Below are 23,626 nucleotides of genomic sequence, written 5' to 3' on the forward strand. Positions count from 1 at the left end.
TCAATGGTGTATATCTGGCAACAGAGGGGAAAAAAAAAAAAGGAAAAAAAAACAGTATTAATGGCAGAAATCAAGCATTAAAAAGAGAGTCAATGCCCACTTGAAAGCTCAGTGCAAACTAAAGATGAGCCATGCTACAGAGGCAGTGGCAGACTGCTTCCCCCGATGAGCTTGTTCTGTGTAGTTGTGTGTTACATTTCTGATGAGTTTGCTGATGATGAAACATTAAGCTTAAGTGAAATATAATACAATAAAAAATCCATCCAACTTACTTTCTGCTCCACTGACGATTCATCTCTGTGACATCAGAAAGAATACCAACCAGTTGTGATTTGTCAACCTCTGTCAGATTCTGAGCAGCATTGCGAGCGATGCTCTGCACAACGATGGGAGGGCGCTTGTATTTGAACGATTCCTACAACAACAAACCCCATGGGTCTACTACTGATTCAGAAACCATGTGTATTTGCAAGGATCCAGGTGGTTGCAGAACGCAAAATGAATACTGGAACCAAACAGGTTTCTAGAAAAATAAGTAACCTTTTTGCTGATTTGCTTTCAAACATCCTTTAAAGAAAGGGACTCTCAACTCTACAACAAAAAAATATTCATTTCATTTCATTGGGAAAATAATATCTTACTATGAACTCTCAGTAACTGTTGAACTTTTTGTCAATGCACTCATATCATTCACCTGGTACTTGAACATAAAGGATCAAATATGTAGTTGTTTGGCATATAAAATTACACTCTTGGTTGTTCATCTAACAAATAAGGGAAAACATTGTGGTTATGACATTTCAAAAGTACAAAAATGCTATAATATCTCATACAGCACACAATGTTTCAGATATATTTAAGAAATGTAACATTAAATCACTGAAACCTTGCAACATTGCAGAAATGTGTATGAAACTTTGAATTGAATGTGATGTAGATAACGGCAGATATAAACATACATAAAGGAATGGGGAGAATAAAATAAAAGCACAAAACAGTAGGGCATGGAGAATTGCATCTAAGAACTGAACCACAACACCAACAAGATAAGAACACACAATTATTTCAATAACTTACCATAACCTGGGCAGTTGTCGCATTGACAACATGCAACATCTCATTTACAACTTGAAATTCATTTGGCTTCACTTCCAGCAACACGAATGTTCGACTGAAGGAGCGAATCAAAGGTTCCATGGTCGTAGCTGGTTCTCTGAATACACCGCATACATAAATAGTCAACATGTTGTCCTGCATAACAGAAGAATAAAAAAAAAATGCTCAAAAAGTTAAACACTAAGAACAAAATGAATAAACCCATAAATTTGCGGCAAAAAAATCTGCTATATAATATACAAATACTGATTCCATTTCCTTGGTTCTATGTAGATGGGGAAAACCTCTTAGAAAGTACATAATAATCCAAAATGTTATGTATCCTTGTAGGTAATTACTGGCACAGAGTCATTCTGATGATATGACTGCCTGTTAAGAATAACCAAAGTACTAAAAGGACCAGTGTGTATCTAATCCAAAATTATATTTTATTGTCCCTTAAATAAAAGTATACTTGGTATTGCATAAGATTATGTGCAAGAAATCTACTTTTTTTCTGAAGGTGATATATGCATCCAGTACCTGAGAATAAAAATCACTACTTTTTTGAATTTTCTTTAGAAATTTTATGAAATTTGTGTTTGAATTATCTATTTTGAAATGGTTTATTTAATTCCAACCTCATTAAGGAATTACAAAGCGCCAAAATTATGGTCCCTTTAGGTTTGTATTAAAGAAGTTTAGTTTTAAAAATCTACTAGTGAAAGTAGGTGAATCACAACAATGACATGGAATATAAAAAAACACTGTACTAAAATATATCCACATTTTCACCTTGACATAAGCGGTGTCGACTGTGAAGGAGTAAGGATCGTGATCTGAAGGTGGCAGGCGTTGTATCATGGCCAGTATGTTGTCCTCTCCATACTCGATGGAAGAATACGCTTTGGAATAATCTGATAGTTTCAGAAGGTTTCTACTTGATATCATGTACTGGGTCAACCTGTATGAAAATTAAAAATGTAAATTACTTCCTACTGTTAGAGCTGTAACATTACATTACATACCAATTCACTAAAATACGAAATAAACAAGGACCATACTTCAATATTATTTTTTTATTTCTTTTTGCCAAACTATTCTACTCTCTTTATTACGAACTAATGTCTGCTGTGTGTTTCCCATGATAAAAACTGTGAAACTAATTTTTTCAAAAGTACCATTCTATAAAAATCTAAAATTCAGTTCTGATTAATAAAAAACTTCTTTTTGTTAAATTTTGGGTGCCATGAAATATTTAAAGAAAAGTAATAAAAGTAATTTAATATAAATTATATACACATCTTCATTAAACTTTCTAAAATGAATTTTAAAACGTTTCTATTAAAAATACCTATACATCCATACAATTATATGCATATAATTGGTTAAAATTACTGTTGTAAAGTCTCATGTTCAGTAAATATTATGTTACTAAGCCTGCGACTGGAAACTGTCATACATATTTTTAATTGTGAAAATAGCAAAGGAAAAGGTTACAGAATATTTTTACGGGACCTCCGTGATTTACGGTGCGCCAGCACAGAGCTCGTGAGCCACAAGTTACGAGTTGTGAAAATCACATCATGAGCACAGCACTTGAGCCAGGACATGCACACCTGGCCGTGCTGGAGGTCTTCTGGCCAGGCAGGTACGCGGCCGTCATGGAGAAGAGGGCGTTCCTGTGATACAAGCCCTTCATCCTGAGGCGACTGCCGCTGTCGTACAGGTTGAAGTAGTGCCCCAGGAAGTGGTCCACCACAGCGTGCTTGCTCAGGTCAACTAGGAAGTTGCGCTGGTACACGGGGAAGCCTGGCTTACCCAAGAGGACGCCGTCCTGCACCAACACAAATGTAACAATTGCCACGGACGCTACTGGTGTTTGCCGTCAAACATGTGGCAAGTTTCATAGGTTTCATCCCATCATCGTGGCATGACTTGACCCTTAGTCGCTACCCAAGTGGTTTGCAGCCTAATATAATCTTGAAAGTACTAAGGCTTTTTGCTTAGCAGTGCAATGTTAGGTAGGTTTATAAACCACGCAAGGAGCGCAACAAACACTAGGAGCGCAACAAGCACAAGAAAATCGCAGTTGTTTATAAAGAACAGAGTCGCAAAATGTCACCAACCCTACAACTTTAAATTGTAAAGCAGTAGAAAACAAATTTAACATTGTTGTTTTCTTTCACTGAGCGAAAACTTTAACAAGTAAAAAGTCATGTGTATAATAAAAACATCATGGCCTTCTATGCGCATAACGTCTGCACCTTTAAAGGTTTTTGCATATTTCTATTTCAAACATGGAAGCAGTAAACGACAAGCTGAAATGAAGAATTTAAAACTTGGCAGATACTTGCGTTACATGTTTGCATGTTGCCTATTTTATAAACAAATAGTTGAAAACATTGCTATTGAACTTTTTGCTCTTGCATTATTGCATTTCTTGCTTAGTATATAAACCCAAGTATAAAATACTAGTTGTCAGTTTACTGCAATAAAAATGGGACCTGTCAAAATGTGAAAAAAAATTCTTAGAAACGTATATAATACACTCTCTTAAACAATCCTGGCTCATTTTGGTGGAGGCAAGTGAGCCAAAACCCCCATGGCCAATGAGTCGAGTTGGGCATCACCTCACGTTAATTTTGCTAAGTTTTCACCTTTCAGCGTTATTTATAGCTATTATAGCTTCCATAAGTTTTTGGTAAAACTTAATACATTTGTATTGTTTCATTTATTTATTTTCTGATTAATGCAACGGTTGTATTTGGCTTGCACTATTTGGTTTCATTCTATTCTCAACCAGTGCTGCTGCCTACCACGTTTGAGAACAAGTTTGCTGTTGTGTTTCGTTAGGCGTACGACAGATAGAGCAAGCGTATTGAGTTGGAGTCCAAGCCTGTGCATTGTGGTGGTTTATACGAAAGAGAACTCTGTGTGTGTGATTGCAGAAGAAATTGGTTCAAAGACTTGGTTATGAGGGTGCCTCCAATTTCAGGTCAAGATTTTATATATTACAGTAATTACAGATAAACTTGTAGACTTTTTCAATTGTTTAACTTTCATGAAATGAAAAATATATACAGAGTATACTTTTTGTATAATTAGCTGCCAAAGTTACATTTTTAATGTGTTTGGGTTGTACAAATAAGGAGAATTTAATTTATTGCAGAACTGGAACTTTTTAGGTTTAACTGCAATGCCACTAGCTACTTCAAGTAATGGTTTCAATTTCTTTCAGAAAATATTAATTAATTTTACCTGGCATTTCAATATTCTCAAATTTGTTATGATTTTGACAGCTAAGAAACATGAAATGAGTTTTAGTGATAGAAATGCAAACCATATGATGAAGTAGCCAGTTGCATTGCCGTTAAACCTAAAACGTTTCAGTTCTGCAATAAATTAAATTCTCCTTATTTGTACAACCCAAAAACGTTAAAAATGTAACTTTGGCAGCTAATTATGCAAAAAGTATGCGCTGTATATATTTTTCATTTCGTGAAAGTTAAACAATTGAAAAAGTCTAAAAGTTGATCAGTGATTAATATAAATATAAAATCATGACCTGAAATGGGAGGCAACTCCTTATGCGCTGTGTGACGAGATGGTTACTGTGAACCCAGGAGCGAAAAGAAATTTTGGGCATAAAAATGGGTGTATAACCATGTACAGACAGCTTAGCGTGGTGTGGCCTGTGGAGAACTATGCAGAGTCTACCATTTTCTTGATGCATATACTCGGCGAGATGGCAGTGTTTCTCTTGGCTGGGCATGCAGTGGAGACATGGACCCTTTTAAAGGTGTTGTACGATTTTGCCCAGCGATTTACTGAGTAGGTTTTATTGGTGCCATACCACTAGGCCTAGTACTTTCTCCAGCAACAGTTTAAGATATTGAAATTTTTCTACAATAGTCAAGCAAGTCAAGTGTTTGAAAACAGTTTTTGCTGCACATTTACTTGCTAGTTTTGTTGAATGAATTATGAAGATGAAATTTTTACAAATGCTAATTTACATGGTGCAGATGGCTGTATTTTTTTTTTTTTTTTTTTTTTTTGGAAGACCATCAGGGATACGGTATGTATTTGAACACAATTTGCAGTATTAAATTGCTGAAAGTTTGTTTGGTGAAAGAGCTCTTAATTTATGCATGAATAGTATATTTTAGTTTTTGATGCTGCAAGCTGTAATAAAAATATTTACCTATAAATGTTTGCAGTGCAAAGAATCATTTGTTAGTTTGTTGAGAACTTAATAATATATTTTTTGCAAGATTCTATACAATTTTTATTAACATATAATAATTATACAAATGCTTTGATATAATAGTAGGCATTGCAAAGGATTTTTACATTTTCTTTCCATAAGAAAAATTTAGTTGTTTTTTCTTTAGATTTTTTTTAGTTAATATGTTTTAACTGTCAATTATTTGGCTCTTAATATTTTACTGTTTAGTGCAGCATATGAAGTTTGTTAGACTTAATCTTGGCGTATTACTGCCTTTGTTTTCTTTTGCTAAGATTTTTTTTTAGTTGCCATTTAGTTTAATTAATTTGTTAATTGAAAACCTGGTAGTGGTTTCAGTAGTGATTTTATAGTCCAGTCAAAATAGACATAAAAATAGTGATCAAATAAAAAAAATTCAGACAGAGCTGAATTTTGGTAGAGATCTAGGGTACACCAGTAGAAATAAAGTGCCAAAAGTCCCCATAGATCCCATGTGTGCTAAAAAAGTTATTCAAGGTCAAAAGTCAAAATTTTCAGGTTTTTTTTTTTGGATTTTTCTCAAAAACGATAAGTTTTATCAAAAATATAGCCCAGACAAAAATTGTACATTATAAAATTATCTACAAAAATGGTCCTAATACTTTTTTCCTAAGAATCACCATTCATAAGAATTCGCCATTCTAAAAGTTGAAGGAGTTAGATTCTACACGATATGCACACAAATGCCACCTAAATACATTGATTTGTTAATACTACTTACTGCAAGGACTCCAATTGATAAAATTATTTACTTTTTAAAACCTGGAAAGGCTCAACAGCGAACAGAAATATATTCTTCAAAAAGTTTATCTGCTTATCCAAAATGCCAAAACCATATTTTATTTTTACATGCGATAACCAGTTGCGATACTACATCAGCAATGATCAGAAGGGGTAAAACATCAGCACTGAAATTATTTGAGAAAAAGTATTTAATTGATTGCGCTAAAGTATTTGAAGAAATTTACTCTCCTCCTCAAACGATAATAACAAAAGGAATTCGCTTTCTCCTTGCTGTTTATGGAGCTCCAAAAAAAATTAATTGTATTGACAAGTATAGATATTTTACTTTTGTAAAAACTACACAGAAAAAGAAACAAGTACAACTATCTTATCTTCCTCCAACATCTGCTTCTGCTCATCTACACTTGTATCGAGTATACTATCAAGTTCAGACATGGTTACGCAATCAACTTAACCCCGAAGACTGGGGTTGGAAATTAACAGATAATACTTTGGAACCGATTCAAACTATACTCCCACCTGCTCTGGAAAAACTCCTATCACTATTTTTTGCAATTGCAAAAAAGGCTGTAGTGCTAAATGTATCTGTAGAAGAGTAGGGTTGTTGTGTTCACCAGCGTGCACTAATTGCCAAGGTCAGTCTTGCTCAAATGTTCAATTTAATCCAATAGACGAAGATTCATGTGATATCGATGAAGAGACTGCTGATTCATCTTCAGTTGAACAATTTCTGAACATCCAGCAAGAACAAGAGGAAGAAGAAGAAGAAATCAAAGAAGACATGACTGTTGAAGTTGAATTTGATGAATATGAATCAGATTAGAATATTAACAGAAATCAGAACTACAATTTAAATCAAACACCTATATCAATATCAAAATCAGTAATTATCATGCAGTAAATACAGTATTTTCCCATAAAACTCTGTCATAACAGATCGTGGAGTAGGCCTACCGGGAAAACAACGTTAAAAAAACGCACCAAGTACACTACCTCACAGGTGGCGTGGAAATGTGTGCATATAAGGTAGAATCTAACTCTTTCAACTTTTAGAATGGCGATATCTTAGGAATGGTGATTCCTAGGGAAAAAAAGTATTCAGACCATTTTTGTAGATAATTTTATAATATACAATTTTTGTCTGGGCTATATTTTTGATAAAACTTACAGTTTTTGAGAAAAATCCAAAAAAACAGAAAATTTTGACCTCTGACCTTCAATAACATTTTTAGCACACATGGGATCTATGGGGACTTTTGGCACTTTATTTCTAATGGTGTACCCAAGGTCTCAACTAAAATTCATCTCTGTCAGAATTTTTGTTATTTGAAATGTCTATTTTGACCGGACTATTAGCTAAAGCAACATGTTTCAAGCTGAATATGAACATTCTTAATGAAGGCTCCAAAATATTATCACTGATTTGCAATTTATCTGTAATTGTAATACTTACATCCTTCTTTCTATTCATTGACATAAAAAAACTAAAAGACAATTAATTTCACTATTATTTTTTGTGGAAAATTTTAGTGCTTGCTTTCCCCTGTATTCCTTCTCTTGTCTAAGTTTAAAATAAAATTCTTTTGCTTTAAGAATGAAGCTTTCAAGTCATTCATTGCCCTGCATTAGTTTTGCTAAATGTTCTAATTCCTTGCCATATTTAATTGTTCTATCATCCAGTAAGAATAGTCAATCTGTACATCTATGTCAGTTGTTGCATGCATAGCCTTGCTGAAAGTATTTTTCCCAGAAAAAAACTTTTGTGACAGTAAAACCCAACCTACTACTGAATCACACCCAATTTTTGAATTCTCAAAAAATATTAATTAGTGTGATGTGTGATTGAGATAATTCTATGGTCATTCAGTCACTAATAGCTATTTCCTTTCTTCTCTTCAGCTTTCCATGCCCCTATATAACTATTCCCCCTGTGCCGCAATCCTCCATTTAACATGTGTCACTTTTGCTGTCAACGTTTTTAGGCATTTAATTTCACACGTTCCTTTTGTATTCAACATTCCAGCTGGGCTTACGAACTTCCGTGATCTTTTTCACCGAGTGTTAAAGCTGCCCATTTAATTTTATTTTATACAAAATAATATTTTGTAGGTCATTCTTAAGTTGCTTTAGTAAAAATCTGCAACAAGAGATGCATTATTATAACTATTTAAGGAAGTATCATGATTAAATGTCATGGACACCAGTTCTCAAACAGGTTATTATTTCAAGCAAATAACATAAAATAATTGTGTGATGCAACAGTTTTGAAAACAAACTTTAACAAAATATAAAAAGTAACTTTTCTAAAACCAACCAAATAAATAAATGAACATATGAAAGACTGGTTAAATGAATGAATTAGGGCTTGGTGTCTCATCAACTTTGAGGTTATTACAGATGAGAGGTAATGAGAGAATAGAGGATTGACAGAATAAATGGGAGAGGAAACGGGATTACCCTCAAACTAAACCCCAAAGGCTCAATGCAACATCTGTCATGTTTCCCACTTACGAACAATCCACACATGACCTAGTAGAGAATCGAACCTAGCCTAACTTTGTTCAATGGAAGAACCAATACACCAACCAGTAACTTAAACATGACTACATCTTGATGTATTTTCTTCCTTGCTTCACTGACAACCAAAATTCAACCAATCTATTGGTAATCTACGCAGTATTTATAAAAATCCTATCAATATTGTGATGTTGATGGTTTTGGGGTCACAACACATCACTTAACTAAAGCAATATTAATTATTATAATAACAATAAACTGTAATAATACAAAATTATCTGTGAGATTCTTACCAGCCTTTTTAATGTCTTCATATAGTTTTTCACATCCCTGAAATAAAAATTAAAAATATAATCTCTTGACATCTAAAAATTATAACAATTCAAAAAATTAGAGTTTGGGAACACAAATTTAAATCATCATGACTAACACCAAGTTAGCAGCTAGGTAATAGCAAGAAATGACAAAATTATAAACATGGCATTTACTAGTGCAATGATGGCCAACTTCACTCAATTGAGGGACAGATTTCATTTTTGAGTCAAACACTTAATTTCTTAGAACAAATTTTTTAGTGTTGTATTATTCTGTACAATAACCAATGAATATATTTGTGCAACACACAAGGGAGAAAAAAAAATTCTCTTAAAAAAAGTATTTACAGAAAAATAAAAAATAAATATAAAAAGAATCATCATGAAAGAATATGTAGATACAAAAATATTAAATCATATTTTTTTCCTCTAATATTTCTGTGAGAACATCATTGCTCTATAACAGCGTCTGCTGACAGCTTATTCTACATATGCACACAAAGACGGCTAATAAACAACATCTCACCTGATAAAATCTCCTTATTGCAAGAGACTTCGGCTTCAGGTGGGCCGTGTTAAACAGTGTCGCAGGCCATCATTGTACTAGTTAATGAATGGATAATTTAAAATCTAAAATAGTTCTAGTCTCAAGTTAACTGAGCATTGCTATTTAGCAATTTCATCATAAATTAACAATTTTTAGAAGCAGGTTACACAAAAACCCAACTTTACTTTCATTATCAGTATGGGTCTAAGAGTACTCTAAAAATATTTGATACTAGTGAATAATTTGATATTCCATTTGACATTTCAAATTTAATATATTTTGTATAATTATTTGTTACAAATGCCTGCACCATGCTAGACACACACACATTCACAAAAAAAATTATTGAAAAAAATGTAACATTTATGAAGTTAATTTATTGAGAAATATAGATTTATACTATAACATTATTCATACAGAGTTCAATACTTAACAAATAATGAAACTATACAATTTAAAATTATTAATAATATATATTTTATGTATGTAACCAGATCAACAAACAGCTATCAAACTTAAAATTTTCTGGTTTAAGAAAATGCATTTTGTTTTTTTTAAATTTCCTCTATTATAAATCTTTTTGTAATAGTTTCATGCATATAATTTTTTTTTTATTTTACTGTACTTTGGATCAATTTTTCTTGGACCACTGTGAAGTGTGAAAAAAAATTTCATTTTAAGTTAAAATTTGATTTGAAAAATATATGATGTTCATAAATATTGTGACATTTAATTCAAAATTAAATTTGAATGAAGGAAAAAAAAAACAGTATTTACAGAAGCCTAATTAGCAGATGTTATGATGCTTAATTAATGTAAAGGTGAAAATAGTATCCTTCAAGAGATACAGATATACATAACCCTACAAAGTTTTAGGACAGATAATGCAATAAATGCACATGCAAAAGTATATTTTGAGATAAATAATTATAGTTGAAATTCTCATGTTTGCCCCCTTGAAAAAATTCTAGTGGTACCATGACTACACATTCTTAATTTTAAACCACTATATAAAATTAAATACCTGGTACTCACTTTATATATGGTGCATGTGTGTCGTAATTCTCGCACACAGGATTGCCATCCAGCCATAAGGTAAGTATGTTCAGCCTTTGCAGCGGTTCCAGTCTGCTAATGTCATCAATCTGTACAAACACAAGCATGGAATAACATATTTCACACAAATTACTCACCAAATAAGCTAATAATATCCTACAAATATGTACAAGCCAGAAGTAAAATTCTTGGCTTAGTTCACACATTTCACAAATTTCCATTATCATCATCATCATCATCATCATCATCATCAATAATTATGTTCAATGAAGAAAATAAACTTGGAAACAAAGCTACTGATATTTCTAAGTCATTAAATAGAAAAATTTTTTTTTACATTTAATAACAAAAACTTAACAATATTTATTGAAAAGTTAAATAAATAACTGTAGGAAACTACAACAAAAGTTCTTCAATCCGGCATTCTATGGTTTGGCCCATTTTGTAACCAGTACCAATCAAGCCACTCCAGGTGGTCTCTAGCTGACGACCTTGGCCACCAGATAACATTACTGCGCTGCCAGCATTTTTAGTTAACTCAATGTTTGTAGTTACTGTTGGTTTTCATTTCGGAACAGCATTTCCAGTTTTCTAGCAAGTTACATTTGGTATTCCTTTTGAAACCACATTGATGTTCAATAATCAAACAGTGAAAGACCTTTTATTATAGTTACAATGAAAAAGATACTCGACAATCAAGCATACGTACACCGTTGTTCCTAAGGTCTAGGTGCTGGATGGAAGGCAACATTTCCAACGATCGAATGTCCTCTATGTCGTTGTTGGCAAGATTGAGTTCAACGATGTTTGTCTCAAACTGCTTCTTGGCCATCATCAAGATATAGTGCAGTATTTTTTGCTGACTCAGAGGGCAGAACACCAAGTTTGCTAGATCTAGAAAACAAGCAACAGGGTAAAACTGTATTGAAAAATATAATTTAAGATCACACGACAGTACCTTATTAAGCAGTAAAAGGGCTTAAAAAAAAAAAGTTACAACAATATTACATAAAATAATTTACTTTTGACTTCACTTTTATTAGCATGCTAAGCAGACAATAAAAAAACAAAATATGAAAACATATAAATATCATATTTTGATATTGCTACCTAAAAAAATGTAAATATATATATAAAATCCTTTAAATCCTAAAATAACTCAGGAAAAATTAATTTCATGATTAAAAAAAAACTATCATAATTTACATATGTACGACATAAATCTTATAGTAAAAAACTTAACATTTTATTCACAAAAATAAAATTTATCACAACAAGTTATAAGTTAAGGATAGTGTGATTGTTTTAAATAATGATTAAAATAATGTAAACCCGAGAACACTACTAAAAATACAAAACAAAACTCATCAGAGGACTTACGTGGGTGTTTGTGAAAACTGCGGAGATCCAACGATTTCTTTTCGTAATCAAACCTGTCTTGCAGAGCTTTCGTGAAACTAGCTTGCATGTTCAGTTTTATCTGGTCGCCCATTGCGTACTTGAGATTGATCACAATCGCAAACTGCAAGAAACAAGCACCAGGTAGTTTACCAGGGAACAGTTGAGGCTTACATTAACACAGCTTTTGGAGGTATGCGAGTGATCCAACCACCCACCCACCATGGATAAGTGATCAGACCACTCGCATCCCAGTGAAGCAATGTAGGTAAAGCCTGCATTTTTTACAGAGAAGATCGTGGATGGATTTGCATGAAACAGTGGGTACTCAAATTCACCCCTTTCTTCCTGTTCCATGTCATTGCTGCTTCGCCTTAGAGTCTCATCTTAGGTCTCATTTAAACTGCTTCACCCGCTATGTTATATTTAACATTAAAAGTTTTCATGCAAAACATATTATAAAAGGGAAAAATTGGAGTTAAATTACATGCAGTTGTGAAAACAGAACATGAATTTATAGTCTCTACAAAAACATGGTAAGCCAATTTTGGAATTTTTTTCAAAACTCATTTAACAAACAAACAATTTTTACATCTCCTTTTATATAATAGGGTAAATTTTTATGCATATATATATATATATATATATATATATATATATATATATATATATATATATATATATATATATATATATATGAGCAGGTGAGACGCAAAACTGCCCTTTTCCATAAATTGAAAAAATCACGTTTCCATAGAATTTGTAAAGAGTTCCCCTTCATGTATAGACAATATTGTTGTGTTTCTAAAGTCTTCTTTTCCCACGATAATTGTGAGTTGAAGAATGTAGTTCGTTGCAAAACTCTCCTATTCCAAGTGCCAGTAAGTTACATAACTGTCCTTTTCCAGTTTCTTACAATTTGTTTCAAAACTGTCTTTATCCTACATGTTTTAACATTATGTATGAAAACCATCTGTAATAATGTTTATATGTTTCTATGACAAATGTATAAAACAATTTATAATTCTTTTTTCTTTCTATAATGTGTGTTTTAATATATTGCAGTTGGTTGCCCTTTATGTGCATATCTGTGGAAATAATAACTAGCCTTGATGTTTACTTTGTTACCTTTTTGTGTTTTTGTGGGAATAACTAAACGAATCATTGTTCTTGCCTGTGATGGATTATTCAGAACATTTTAGTAACGTGATTGAAGTTACTACTGAAAGGGGCAGGAAACGAAATCGGCGAAAGGAAACATGGACTCGAGAAATATCCAAACGAGAAAGGTAACAGCAATATAACCTCTCATATTAATGCAATACATTAGGAAGTGAAATTAGAATGTAAAATATTTTGATATTGCGATAACAAACAAATTACGCATGCCATTTTGCTAGTTCTGGTTTAAATTGTGACATACTTGTCCTTAACAAAATTTTCATAATTTTTAAAACTAATTACCACTCATGTTTTTGTAGCAAGCAACTCTTTCTACATGTAACAGGACTCTTGCATTTTTGCGATTATACTGTGTTGTATGCATGGAATAATACAAAGATTGCTCATACCAGTTACTTATAAATTTTATGATTAATTTATTGCTTCAGGTATACATCAAAATCACTGCCGAGAAAGCCGCAGTGTGGACATGATACGAAGACCTATAAATGTACAACTCTAGCCATGCAAGATATCAGACGTTTCCATCAGGCCTTTTATGCTACGTCTCGTAAAACATCTCAGGATAGCTTTATTTTGAAGTACACTTCCCAGATGTCTCCAAAGAGGACTTCTCGGTCAAAAGTGGCAAACAGTTCCAGGAAAACATCTTCAAACAAGTACTATGTAAAAACTCTACACGGACCTGTACAGGTATGTGCTACCACCTTCCTATCTATTTTAGGAATATCTCGATACCGTGTGCATAATTTATGTAGGAAACATTTAAGCACTGGGTATTCTCCAAAAGAAAATAGAGGTGGTGAACGATCAAATAAAATATATGAGGCAAAGAGAAATGCAGTTTGTGAGTTTATTAAGAAATTACAACCAGTTGAAGAACATTACACCAAGAACAAAACTAAATGTCAGTATCTTGAGTGTGGTTTAAGTATGAAAAAACTATGGAGGATTTATAATGGATCTAATGATAGTGAATTTAAGGTTAAGTATAGTCTGTTCAGACACATCTTCCAATACAACTTTAACATAAGTTTCAAGACCCCCAGAACCGATGCTTGTTCTACGTGCCTTCAACTCACAAATCAGATGAAGGCTGCTACCACAGGCAGTGAGGAAAAGTTTGATTTAATGGTGAAATTAAGGGTTCATAAACTAAAAGCCTCTGCATTTTATTCTCAGATTAAGGAAAGGCGTACTGAACGTACAGTGGTTTTTACTTACGACTGTCAAAAGAACTTAGTTTTACCTCGTGTTCCTGATCAAGCTGCTTACTACAGCAGACAGATGTTTATGTATAATTTTACTATGTGTAGAGGACATTCCAAAGCACCTCAGAATAAGGACACGGTCACAATGTATGCATGGCTAGAAAATGAACGTTTAAAGGGATCTAATGAAATTGCTTCAGCAATTATTGACACATTAAGAACTGCAGATCTTTCTGATGGTGACATAGAATGTATTCAACTGTGCTCCGATGGCTGCCCGGGCCAGAATAAAAATAGTATTGTCATTGGGGTTGTTATGAAGTGGTTGGGAGGATAGAAAAAGTGATAAGGAGTAGGGAAACAGTAATAACACCAGATGAATACATTGACATTTTCAAGTCATTCGGAACAGTCAAGAGACTTGGAAAGGAAGTACCTGTTTTTGACTGGAAAACTTCTGTGCAAAATGTACTCAAGCCTACATCACAGTGGCACTTTCGGTTATCTATGTGCAAGAGGATAATTCTAACAAAAAATAAAAATGGTGCAGTTCGTGTTAGAGGCGAAATTAACTATGAAACAGATTGTTCAACTGTTTCATCTATCATCAGAAGGGGCATGGCTATGGCCAATATTCATCCAGAACCACTGTTACTCACAGTTCCTGTAAAAAAAGCAAAATTGAAAGATGTCAATAATCTTCTTTCTAAACATTTTGGCGAGAACTGGCGAGACTTAGAACATCTAGAATACTACCGAAATGTTATTGATGCTCAAGAAGAAGATGAGCATAGAGATGCAAACGCAATCGAAGAGTGTGCCAATGTGGATGAAGCAGATGATCCAATGGTGTAGACTTTTACTCTTTCCAGAATATACATTTCTGTTTTATGTGAAACATTTTGTACATAGTACATAAGTTTGTAAATCTTACAATAAAAACTAAACTGCCCTATTACAAGGTGTTTTAATAACAAAAATATTATTTTTCGCTAGTTTGCTGCAAAACTTTCCTTTTCCATATTACAAACCCAAATAACTCAGGGAGGTTTATCCAGATTTTTAAAATATTTCATAAATCAACTAATATTATTGTACTCTTACTCCACAAAAATTTAGCTGCATAGAAAATGTAAATTACTCAAGTTACGAGTTTTTCCCAATTCCTGAAAAATCACTTCTGGTGGATAAGGATAGTTCTGCATCTCACCTGCTCATATATATGGTTCGCCCCAGCCCGAGAAACGTCTTCCAGCTGCAAGATGGCGATGGCGTCTCCCTTCCTTCCTCCTTATAACTATTTACTTTCAGTCCCTAGCAACCAAGGAGCTATCGATATCAGCAAACAGAATAAGCTGCATAGTGAAATAAAAACTTGGATGTTAGAGTGTAAGAGTATCGAACTAAGACCAAATGAATAAAGTTTCCAAAGAATAATTCTTAGAATACCCTGAAGTTAAAAGTGTGTTGTCTATGGCAATAAGATGTGTTATATCTGTTATACCTTGGTTGTCCTCTTTACAATAAAACAATTAAATACATAATATTGGCTCATGAAATATACAATTAATATTACAATAATAATAAAAAAATAATAATAATATAACTGTAAACAGTTGGACTGGTTACAGAGCCGCTTCAATGTTTGTTGTGATCTTTTCTTCCAGAAAAATCAAAATAAACTTTCTAAATATACATTGAATTAACATGACTATGTTTTTCTTGAATAACAAATCTTAAAATTCTCACTTCTCTTCGTTGAAAGTCTATCAGAGTCAGTGGCGAGGCGTCAGGTTAACATGAGGGGAAGCAACAACTCCGTTCATATCAGAACATGATTGAGGGGGGGGGGGGGGGGGGGAGAGGGGGTCCGGGGGCCCTCCCCCGGGAAAATATGGATTTCAAGGTACAAAATGGTGCTTTTTAAGTAGTTTTCTTAACTGAACATTGACTATTCCACAGGTAGAAAAATTGACATTTTTTTTAAATAAGTTATTTTTAAAAAATAATGTTTGACTTACATTATTCTGATAGTAAAATACCTACTCTACATTACTTATATACTAAGTGGGAATGTAGTATCATCGATATCTGGTACAAAATATATAAACAGACAACACATGGCAAAGTAAGTACTTAAAATAAAGAGAAGAACCTCATAAAAATGTACTAGAATAGTAAAAATTAAATCTTGGTATTTTTCGTACCAACATAAAAGAAATTATCTTCATACGTGATCAGAAACTCTGTTAACTGGTACGTGTACCAAGAAACTGGCACTTCAATCATTCCTGAAACGCCACGATTTTTTTTCCTAGCCTAAATTATTCTAAGTGTGTAAGGGGAGGGTCCAGGTTAGGGGAGAACCTAAGTGTGTCTCAGGCCGAAACCTATACACTCTACCATGCGGGTTTTTAACCATGCGGGACAAGGGCGCGTGCATCGTGTGCTATTGGTGTTTACTGGCCAGCCATGGCTGCGATTGGCGCCATGACTGACGCCCCATTGGTCACCTAGCTTAAAAGCTAGCTAATGTGACCCAGGTAAAACCTGCATAGACACAGGGAAAACCCTGGGCCGGGTCATGCGGGGATCAATTAACATGCATTAAGCAAGCAGGTAACTACTGGACAAGAGGGAAGAAGGGTCCAGGTAAGAAGATTTGGAGGGGCTAAAAAATAAACCATGCTGGAGTTGGGTGCTTGGGCCTTGCGGCCCGCATTTCAATGTTGGGTACTCCTGGGTTATTATTAACCAGGGGCGCAAGCGCTCCCAGGGGCGTGCGACTTCACTCGTCAGCCCAGCCCAGCTGCCCAGGCAGCCACAGTTAAACCAGATGTGGGCAGACGAGCCAGTAAACCGGCTCGAACTGCGGGCGTATGGGGCGAAAGGCAGCCTGACTTTGCGCCATCTTCATCTTCCTTCTTTCAGTCAACAGCCAACAACCTTTCAAGCCAGGGTGGGGGAAGTCGTTCAGGCGAATTAAGTATATTGCGAGTCGGACCCTCTTGTCCTCCAAAATCCCGGGACGGTTGAAGGTCGCGCCGCCCAGGCTACCACTGGTTCCAACAGGGCCCCAACTTAAAGGCGCCGCCATCTCTTCCTTCAGAGTTACAATGCTGTTCAGTTCCGTTGCGCGCGCGGCAGTTCACAGCTCCGCAAGTTCGTCTACACTTCGCATCCAGGGCACATCGAGCTCCCCTGCGGTGCCTCGCCGACGAAGCTGCTTCCTGCCACGCGCCGAGCTGCATTCAGGCTACCTTTCACCCCGATAGCCGTAATAACGACTCCACAGGCCGGCCATTGGTCCGCGGACTGCTATTGGTTATTCACAGTCACCCCAGCGAGATTGCAACTCTCGAGCTGGGATCCCGTATACGCCACCCGCGGGACGCGTACGCCCACAAATCCCCCACGCACTGCCAGCCAACAGCCCGCGGGAGAGATGCGCGCGCCCCGAGAGACGACCGCCGACTGAAACGCGACCTCGCCACCTGCCCTGCCGAACTGTGGCGGACATAGCCGAAGCAGTCGGCGGAAGAATTCCACCGTCTGCTTCGGCCATGTTCGCTTCAATTCGGCAAGAAAGCGCTACCTTCGTAGCTTCTACCACGTGTTTTTACAGCCAATCCCCTCCCTGAACCTTTGTACCATGCCAACCCCCCCCCCCCCCCCCTTTTCAGAAAGGAAACTACTGCGGCAGCCTTCCTACTGAAAGCGGTCCTACCAGCGCTTCTAAACCTAGCAACGCTTCTAAAACAGCATGTTTTGTGTGTCAACGAGTTCTTTTCTTATAGCGCACAGCGCACAGTACTGGGTCCCAAGAAGATAGTGTAAAAAATACATACACCTAACGGCACGAGCCAAAGTAAAATACTATTCTGAATAAAATATTTATTTAAAAAATACAATGTCTGGAAACTGCCTGGGCAAGCACTGCTTGCCTTGCTTGCCCTGACGAGACGCCACTGATCAGAGTCTGTGTGAGATAAATTTCACGAAGTTACATTTAACATATTATAAAAGCAATAATTATTAACATAATATTCAAGATAATAAAATTAAACATATCCCTTGTCTTGATCTAATAGGTAACAAGTTGTTATCTTTTCAATCAACATCATCACTTATTTAAAGCAAATCAAATTATCATAATATATATACACAATATCACATCATCAGTATCTAGTCCAGCATAAAGTTTACTTACAGTGGCGATCCAACTTTGGGGCTTCGACGAGGGTCGACACACACTGGACGAGCTACATAAAGTGCATTTGTGTAGTTTGCTGTAGCGTAGCATATTAGTACGTCGGAAGCACTACAAGATAACCGATGAAGGTATGTATTTCCTGAGGCACAAAAAGACCAGCTCTGACAAGGAGGAAACGTCAGTCGAGGGCCAGAAAGAAATGCTAGGCTGTGTTGAAAACGAAAACATGGAGGACACACCCACACTAAGCGTTGAGGCAGGTCAGGAAATTTGCTTTGCTCCCGAACCCGCGCGCATAGAGGAAAGTAACGCTTCCGAACCAGTCATGCAGGCAGCTAAAGAAAACATGAATAATATTTCCATGGAGGATTTAATGCGAGCATTGAATGTGGTTACTATACAAATTAATAATGTGTTAGAATCCCAGCGTGTAGAAGTAACCGAACATATATCTAACGAAATGACAAGACAGAAACTCGAACAGGCAAAAACATTATCTGACGAGATGGTTAGGCAGAGGTCCGAAGCGGCGGAACAGGCAAAAAATTATCTGACGAGATGGCTAGGCAGAGGTCCGAAGCGGCGGAACAGGCAAAAACATTATCTGACGAGATGGCTAGGCAGAGGTCCGAAGCGGCGGAACAAAACAGGTTACAACACCTTGAATTGATAAATAAAGTAGAAGCTAAAATTGGTGATGTAGCCAGACAACTAGCTACACAAATTAGCGACTCGCAGGAGGAAGTTCATAACATTCGTGAAACAGTAATGAACAGATTTGAGGAAATTGATGCGCAAGTAACCGAGTTACAACAACACGTAATTAACACGGAAACTACGTGCATAGAGGTTGCGAAACGTACTGCAGAGGAACAGTTCAACCATTACGTTCAGCTTAGCGAAACACAATTCGCGAACGTAAATACCGCGCTACAACGACATGAAGCGAGTAGTGCAGACGACATTCGAACCGTGAACAGAAAATTGATCCAGCTCGAGAACTGCGTGCAGCATTTGTCATTGTCTGGAGCGGCAGCGCATACACAGATAAACGTTGACACAACGAGCGCGTCTGCGGCGGAAACGATGACGTCAGCGCAGCGAGACACGTCCGCGTCGTCACACCAGGCTACGCCTACTTACCGTTCACAAGACGTGATTACTAACACTGCGACCGGACAACAAGTAATATTAGTGGATACAGCAGCCTTAAATCACCCTGCTAGGCATTGGTCAGATGAAATGCCTGTATTTTCCTCAAAATCCACGGAAAATCCACGTAAATTTATAAAATTATTTGAAGAATACGCAGAGAGATTTAATCTTTCGGACACAGAAAAATTGCGATGTTTGAACAACTGCTTGAAAAGTACCGCATATTATTGGTGGGAAGTTCACCAAACTTCCATATCGTCATTTGGACAGTTTAAAGCAGCTTTCCTACAACAACACTGGAGCTTAAAAATTCAGGGGAATTTACGCGCTCAGTTACACAGCGAAAAATACGATCCAAAGAAAAACAAAACTCTGGAGGCTCATTTAAGCGACATGTTCGAGCTTACACGTTATCTAGACGTTGTCATGAGCGACGACGAATTCGTGGCAATGATTCTAGGCCAACTTCCGATGCGCTACCAATTACATCTGACAGGTAGAAGCTTTGACGGGATAGCAGATTTCAGGGAACAGCTACTCGCATACGACAGGCTCGACCGTCAGAATAGAAATAGCCAGCGAGAGGAATCGGAAAAATCACCGGTAAACAGACAACCACCGCTGTATCAGCCTTGGAATCAGCGGCGTAATGAAAATTATCCAGACAACAACCAATTTAAACAGCCGCACGTGAACAGTCTAATTTGGGGCAAGGATAAGCCGGCCCATAGACGAAACACTTGGTATTCAGGCCGGAACAACAACGATGTTTACCATAGAGGTTCGAAGTCGCGTGAGTTTGAACGCTCGAAACACAACCGCTCGTGGCGTAACAGCGAGGAACGCGGAGAATACAGACGCGGAGGAATTATTTATGATTCAACGCCTAGGCGAGAAGGCAGGGGCGAACAGTCTAGAACCCCGCCTACCTCACCGAGACGGCCACCCAGGTCGCCGCGCTATAAGCACGACAGACATTCGCCCAAATATTCGAGTAAAAACTACGACAACTCGAAACATTATTATGAAAATCGAGGAGAGGCGAAGTCATCCGGTAGTCCGCGGAACCGACAGCCACACAAAACAAACTCCCCTAGCAATTTATCGGTTAACCAACTGAGAAGTGAAGCCGCCGGTAATGAAGCTATTCAATTCTCACAGAATACATTCCAGAATCAACCTTCATCGTCATCACAGTACGCAGGGTATTTTGCGAGACAAGAACCTGTCAATCCTATCACCTACTATGCAAATCCACAAGGCATAGAACCGATACTGGCTAAGTCTACGTCCAATCTCGTGACTTTTAGCGCCGGTAATAGACAGAATTAGCACACCAAGAGATTATTACTGCGGAACGATCAGAGGCGTTACCGATTACCATATTACCCGACCATGATAAAGACTCGAAAGAACAAGAATCGATAAGCGAAGATATGAGGGAACAAATAGAGAAGTTTGTTACAGCTCGTCTACAACTAGCTGCAGAACGTCGAAGTAAGCTACAGAAGCCGAAACGAATAACGAAGTTAAATATAGGAGACCTAGTGCTTAAACGAACTAATCCTGTTAGTGACATGTGGAAACAGGTGACGAAGAAGTTGTTTTTATTATACGAAAGACCATTTCAAGTTTGTGAACGAATAAATGAGAACTGTTACACTCTCAAGGAAATTGACAGTGACAAGGTCATCGGAAGATTTAATTTAACACAGCTAAGGTTTTATAAGCAACCTAAGACTTAGATACGCTGATCTATAACGTATATGTAAGAGTTGATGTTTGGTCAAGTCATCAGTGACACTCGACATGAAGTAGATATATTGTTTGGCTTTAATTAATGTTTATCCCAACAGTAAGGGAGCACTATGTTGCATCGCTAAAACAAGCACGCATGCTTGAGGCTAATTTAGTGTACACTGTGTCAGAGTACCAGTGAGGACATTTCTGTGCGTAGAGCACTTATCAACGATTTTTTTTGTCCACTGAGCATGTAGGCCAGTGCGGACATTTTTCGCGGATATGCGATTTACGTCGTCGATGTTTGTCACACCTATAGGTGGTGTGAATTTTTATTAGCCAGTGCGTAAGATTTGAGCCATGCCACATAATTATTTGATCATTGAAATTATTGAAGAATTTGATATCTGCTGTGTCTACGTCATGGAAGATTTGAAGATCATGAAGATGACTCGTTAAGATCCAGTAGCGTTCGTCGAGAGGCGTCATCTAAGAGAGAAGAGCCAGCTGTTAGTCAGGCGAAACACGTCACTGTCACATACACCTGAGTCACATAATACCTGAGATTCTTTTGAGATATAGTTCACGTTACCGTTCGTCCTTCAACATACTTACATATCTGAACACCGTTCTGTCACTATCGCACTTACACATACACTTCGTTTCATTTCTCCTAGCTTCGACATTCATATTCTTATCTATTTAGGAATTGTTCCTACTCTACACGCTAAGCAAAACAAAGAGCTAGTATTTCATTACTCTGGTTATGAAATATATGAATCAGATGAGATTTCATTTAACTGAATTGGTCATTGGACACATGCTTCTTACAAAAGAAAAAGCTTGCATTATGAGCTAATTTTGAGGATCATTATACTCAACCATTAGTATTGAGCTTGTAAGAAAGACATTTCAATACAATTATAAGCAATTTTGCGTAAGCAGAAGACAACCATTTATTTAAAATATTTTTGTCAGACAAAATAAAGAAAGTGAACACTAGTGAGTGCATTTTCGTCGACAAAGAGAAAGTGTTCAAGAACACGAGTGTGTATACGTGATAACTACGTAATGTTTTATTTGCTATTTGTAACTTCGTGCATTATCTGAACTGAAAACATTGTCAGGTATTTTGTCAACGATCTACGAATTCGTCAATAACATTTCTACGTACTTGTGCATATGTACATGTTTATTCTCAGCTACATATTTTATTAATCTTTATCTACAAAAGAAAGAAACACTAAGTCACTTTGTTCAGGACTAGATACTGATGATGTGATATTGTGTATATATATTATGATAATTTGATTTGCTTTAAATAAGTGATGATGTTGATTGAAAAGATAACAACTTGTTACCTATTAGATCAAGACAAGGGATATGTTTAATTTTATTATCTTGAATATTATGTTAATAATTATTGCTTTTATAATATGTTAAATGTAACTTCGTGAAATTTATCTCACACAGACTCTGATAGACTTTCAACGAAGAGAAGTGAGAATTTTAAGATTTGTTATTCAAGAAAAACATAGTCATGTTAATTCAATGTATATTTAGAAAGTTTATTTTGATTTTTCTGGAAGAAAAGATCACAACAAACATTGAAGCGGCTCTGTAACCAGTCCAACTGTTTACAGTTATATTATTATTATTTTTTTATTATTATTGTAATATTAATTGTATATTTCATGAGCCAATATTATGTATTTAATTGTTTTATTGTAAAGAGGACAACCAAGGTATAACAGATATAACATATCTTATTGCCATACACAACACACTTTTAACTTCAGGGTCTTCTAAGAATTATTCTTTGGAAACTTTATTCATTTGGTCTTAGTTCGATACTCTTACACTCTAACATCCAAGTTTTTATTTCACTATGCAGCTTATTCTGTTTGCTGATATCGATAGCTCCTTGGTTGCTAGGGACTGAAAGTAAATAGTTATAAGCAGGGGGGTGACAGTAGATAGGACAAACTGAATCCTTAAAAATGAGATCATACCATGTTTCACCAACATCGAAAAAAAAAATAGATTACAAGTTTTGATCTCTTTAGTTTATTACATATCCAGTTGTTATAATTACATAAGGCCATCTTTGCATTGTCTCGTGGTAATAATGGGATTTGAAAGTAAAAGTATAGGTATATTTTTAAAATGTCACTAAAAACTAGATGC

At 35.9% G+C, this 23,626-nt stretch overlaps 1 protein-coding gene across 1 annotated transcript in view; it reads right to left on the minus strand.

The window, feature by feature from the left end:
- The window catches only part of LOC134546257 (nuclear RNA export factor 1-like), an 84,194-nt gene that overhangs the window by 22,023 nt on the left and 38,545 nt on the right, over positions 1-23,626 (minus strand). The window contains exons 5-12 of the mRNA XM_063388957.1: positions 11,921-12,062; positions 11,250-11,434; positions 10,520-10,629; positions 8,917-8,953; positions 2,715-2,932; positions 1,891-2,059; positions 1,078-1,251; positions 273-415 (exon numbers count right to left, since the gene is read on the minus strand). Coding sequence (XP_063245027.1) covers positions 273-415; positions 1,078-1,251; positions 1,891-2,059; positions 2,715-2,932; positions 8,917-8,953; positions 10,520-10,629; positions 11,250-11,434; positions 11,921-12,062 — 1,178 coding nt within the window. The remainder of the gene's footprint in view (positions 1-272; positions 416-1,077; positions 1,252-1,890; positions 2,060-2,714; positions 2,933-8,916; positions 8,954-10,519; positions 10,630-11,249; positions 11,435-11,920; positions 12,063-23,626) is intronic.

This window comes from Bacillus rossius, chromosome 1, assembly GCF_032445375.1.
Source record: "Bacillus rossius redtenbacheri isolate Brsri chromosome 1, Brsri_v3, whole genome shotgun sequence".
Classification (NCBI taxonomy): Eukaryota; Metazoa; Arthropoda; class Insecta; order Phasmatodea; family Bacillidae; genus Bacillus; species Bacillus rossius.